The sequence below is a fragment of the Alligator sinensis genome, unplaced genomic scaffold, assembly GCF_000455745.1.
Source record: "Alligator sinensis unplaced genomic scaffold, ASM45574v1 scaffold279_1, whole genome shotgun sequence".
Lineage (NCBI taxonomy): Eukaryota > Metazoa > Chordata > Crocodylia > Alligatoridae > Alligator > Alligator sinensis.
In genome coordinates, this window is record NW_005842434.1 from 696,207 (window position 1) to 700,994 (window position 4,788).

The 4,788-nt window shown below is 40.0% G+C and overlaps 1 protein-coding gene across 4 annotated transcripts in view; it reads left to right on the plus strand.

Annotated features, from left to right (window-relative positions):
* ABHD5 (abhydrolase domain containing 5) overlaps positions 1–4,788 on the plus strand; it is a 30,321-nt gene that overhangs the window by 5,538 nt on the left and 19,995 nt on the right. For 2 of the 4 annotated variants that reach the window (XM_006030280.3, XM_025211859.1), the window contains exon 1: positions 4,104–4,237. The exons of the other annotated variants lie outside the window; for them this stretch is intronic. In XM_006030280.3, coding sequence (XP_006030342.1) covers positions 4,119–4,237 — 119 coding nt within the window. In that variant the 5' untranslated portion in view covers positions 4,104–4,118. Of the gene's footprint in view, positions 1–4,103; positions 4,238–4,788 lie in introns of those variants that run through there. 4 annotated transcript variants of the gene reach the window in all.

Below are 4,788 nucleotides of genomic sequence, written 5' to 3' on the forward strand. Positions count from 1 at the left end.
ACTCTTTCCTGCCTATGCAGGGGGTCGGACTCGATGATCTATTGAGGTCCCTTCCGACCCTAACATCTGTGAATCTATGAATCTAATATAGTGGACTTAAGTATCACTTTAATTAATCAGAGTAGAATCATTGTGAACATCCCATCTTTTTAATTTTCTCAAGGTTGTTACCGGCAAATCAGTAACATTTATACAAAGGAAACTTCAACTAGCAAAATCCACGGTTTCTGAATTACAGGCAATCCTCGGACTTATGACTTTTTGAAGGGCTCTTGGTTGGACTTTTTGAAGGGTTCTTGGCTGGAGTCTTCTCAGGAGTCTTGGCTGCAGGTTTTTCTCGAGCCTTGTCTGCTTTCTTAAAGAAAGTGTCCAAGGAAGTTTGGACAGATGTTCTTCAGGAAGATAAGTGACACAGTGAACTTGTTCACTGGCATGGCATTGCATTGGATCAAGTGTTGTAAGTCGAAACTGGCTTTGTAAAGTTGACACAGGGTGTCAATATATAAATGTTGTAAGTGCAAAATGTTGTAACTCGAAACGTTGCAAATCGAGGACAGCCTCTATTTTTACTTTGATAATATAGGAGCTAACTGTTCTGAATACAAAGTTCAAGATGCATTAAATACATGAGGAAAGCCTTGTTTTTTTACCTCTGACCTAATGCAGCAATATTCTGCAATCAGCTACTAATGTCCTTTTGATGAAATCGGGAGGGCTGATGTACTGTACACTTCCTAGAAATATTGTGCAGTAGTTTTCAAAATATTTTGGAGTACTTTAAAGGTTGCGAAATACTTGGATAATTCAGTTACAACAAAGTAATTGCACGGAACAGCTTGGCTTGAAATTAGAACATAAGAAATACCATACTGGGTCAGACTAGTGGTCTGTCTATCCCAGTATTCTGTCTCCGACAGTGTCAGGGGTGGTGCTATAGATACAGGGAGAGCATTCATCTATTCCCTATTTAGTACATTCCCTGTCAGCCACTGTTATAGGTTTAGAGATGCCAAAGGCATCCAATATTGGAACTGTTCTTTAGGATTGTTCCTCATTTTTGCATTTTGAAAGGCTTAGTCTTTCAATACTATGTTGCCAAAAAAATAAGATGCAGTATCAGGTTTCATGTAGGAGGCCACCAAGGATACCTGTAGATGTGCAGAGAAGCTGCTGCAATGCGGTGTAATTATAGCACTTTGGAGCAGTCTCAATTAATTAAATGAGTCTGTTGTGTGCTAATTAGCACACTCCATCCAACTTTCATGTCTTGTCTATCAGCATCCCTGCGCTCAAAATGGCAGCAGGGCTGCTTTAACTAAAGCTCGTTTGAGGTTTGGTTAAAGCACCCCTGCTGCCATTTTGAAGTGCAGGGACGCCTGCATGTATGGTGCCTCAGACAAGTCTGTGCTGATGCATACCTCATGCACACTTGTCTGGATGCACCTGGGGAATTTTTTTAACCCTGCTCTGTTCTCAGGTGGCTTCACCTCTGTGTCTTATTGGATAGACTGAAGAACTTCCTGGCACTTATTCCAGGAAAGATATTAAGCCAGGAGTGGCCCTGCCAGGAAATTTTTCTTAGAAATTAACTAGAAAAGGGAGACATTTGAGGTTCCTCAAAGTTCAGGCAAGTAGTCTCTTGAATAAGACCTAAAATAGGATTTTGGTTAGTAGGTTTTTTTCTTGATGTGTTTCTTTTAAGCAGCCTAGTTAAGTTTCCTCTGGTTAATTTTACTTAGAAGACTCTCCTGCCTTCCAGGCCAATAGAGACTTCTGATTTCTTTAAAGCTGCTGGTAAACTTTAACTTCCTTAGAAAATGGGTTAATTGCTTTCTATAAAGACAAAGCTCATTAAAGAGATGTGACCAACTTAGTCATGCTTCACTGAACTTATTTTTCCCTACTGTGTTACAAGCAGCATCTAAAACAAATACAATTGTTAGGTCACAGAGAGATCCTTTTAGTTAATGTATTTGCTACCATTTAGCCTAGTGAGCTTGTCTCTTTTTTCCTGTAAAGTCAGTTTCTGTTGCTGTTTGTGTGATGCAATTAACAGCGAATGAAGAATAAAAAATACTTCTAAAAATAGAGAAAAACGTGCCATCTCTTTATGCCAGTCAGGATTGCATGCCCTGTGTTTTGTGACTAAGCCCTCAGAAGAAACAGAGATAATGATATCAATGAATCAGGCACAAGGGGAGTTTATACAGGTGCTCTGGGAGTGAAGTGATTAATTAAAAAGTAATTAATCTAATTAAAGCGCCCAGAACATCACATGTATCAACTTCCCCATGCTGAAAAGTGGGGGAAGGGAGGAGGGTGGAGGGAGGCTTAACTGAAGCTCATTGGACAAGTTTTAGTTAAAGCGCCGCCGCCGCTATTTTTCAGTGTGTGGACACGGGAGACTGCTGGAGCGTGATAATTGCCACGCTCCAGCAGACTCAATCGAGTCTGCTCTGACACGCTGTAATTACAGTGTGTCCAAGCAGCCTTGCTACACGTGTATAGGTGCTCAAGCCTGTTGACTTTTATTTTGAACCATGCTCTGAAGTTGTGAGTCTGCCTGCACATCTAAGTTTCATTTTCCCACCCTTGTGCAAATCATTTGGATTAGGGTAATGGATTCTATTTCCAGATTGTACAAGGCAGTGAAGTGGTCATCTCTGTGTGTCTGTCAAACTGGATTTCCCCAAATTTTTCAGTTGCTCCAGGTCCTCCTGTCTTATTAGGTTTATGGCTGTTGTATGCAACTGAAGAGTGGCATCAAACACATACGTCCAGTCATAAGGAGAGTAACAGCAGAGTTGTTTTGTTCATCTGCCAAGGGCTGACAGGGAAATTAATGTTTCAGCATCTGAATTGGAGTAAATGAACTCTTCAAAACTAGTCCTTGTCAAATAATTCTTCACAGCTTTGAAATTGATTGTGACATTAAGATTAATAAATAGTGGATATCTAGGTCATCAGGGCCAGCTACCGTGGTAATTTTTTTCACAAGAGTAGGCATGGTAACCCCTCACGTCAGGGCCCGTTCCCCATCGTAGGTAATTATACCCTGCCTACCTACAACTCTACTGCTATTTTTAAAAAGGGTAGTTATTAATCGTCTCCTTTCCTCACCAAACACACAAGCTTGTGTGGTGTTTCTGGTTAAAGAATGACTGACTTATGCAACTTTAAAAATAAGGGAAATAATCTTTTGTCGTAGATTGTATGTAAAAGCTGTAACAGTTCTTTGAGTGTTATAAAGCCATGGTACAACTCTGTGGAAATCTTGACAGCAGCATTCAAATGTTTATGAAAGCTAGTTTACTATTCTGATCTTGTTAACATTGTTACATAGATGAGAGGACCTCCTCTGAATACAGTTGCATAAAAACTGTAAAAAAAATATTGGTGGCTACCAGAACTTTGTCTCCTTTAGAATTGCAACTGCTTTTAGTGCAGTGGAGTTGCATTGGTGTTAAACAGAAGAATGCTTTGAAGAAACCTTCTAGAAAAAAGGGTTGTATACACAAGGACCCTGCACTCCAAGTAGCCACCATCAGTATGTGCCACTATTGGAAGAGTAACTGTAAATCTTAAAATGGCTGCTGTCAATGTCCTTTGCATTCCCCAGATTCCATTTAAACCTGTCAAAAAAGATAAATTCAGTGAGGCATTTGTATGGGCATGTCCTGCACACCTGAGTCATCTTTCTGCTATCATTGCAAAAACTAAGTGGGAGACCAAAGATATTGTAGAAGGGTGGGGTATCGGTAGACCTCTAAACAGGTCAGTTGTGTGATGTTCTGGCAGTGGGACATGAGTGGCTCAGTATGAAACTGATAACTGCTTTGGCCATTGCTACTACTTTATCTGTTTGATATGTTCTGTCTTGGCTTTCGCTGCTGGTTATATTAAGAATTATCTCTCAAAATATAAGTGCTACTGTTTCATCTGTCTAAAATTGGGATATTGAAGATCTGAAATTAAGAAGTTCTTTAATTGCAAACCTTAAATTTTCTTTCATACTTCATTTTCCTACTGGAAGAAGCAGAATGACTTGCTCTTTCCAGTTTTACAGAGCCTGTTCTACCCTAGATGTTTCACAGACTTGAAAATGATAAACCATTAAAATGAAGCCCCTCTCTCTCTCATTTAAAACACAGACTTGGCACAGAGAAACAAAAGGAACTCTGCCTTCTGAAGAAGGAAGAAAGTTTGCCTGTCCCAAGGAAGTATATAAGTACCAGAGGTTACTATCAAGTTGCTGGTTGTTCTTCCTCATGCAATATACAGTGACCAATCTGATAAATTGCCAACATTAGGGTGAAGAAATAAACTTGAATTTAAGTAATTCTATTTTTCTTAAAATTATTCATGTAATTTTATTTCAGCAAATTGTCTTTTTCACACATGCCTTTTGGGCAGCAGGTACAAAATGTCTTGGACAGCAGGTACAAAGTGCTGTCCGTAATTGTTTCTATTGACATTTTAGGGCAAGTTGAATTATTCCACAAAGTACAGAGGTGCCTAATGAGTGAAGCATTATAATTTTTCAGAATGACTAATGCTGTTTTGGAAGTGACATTAAAATTAGGCCTGTGAGAAGTGGCTAGTATTCGCTTCGGATTCAGCTGATTTGGGGGACAGTGATTCAATTCGGTAATTCAGATCACTGTCTTGAATCAATTTGGCCAAATCTGATTGCTGCTGAATGTCCGAATAAGGCAGTTCTACCCCGCACCCACTCTCCCAGCCCTGGCAATGGCTGCCCCACCCACCCCAGCTCCCAGCACTTGGGGG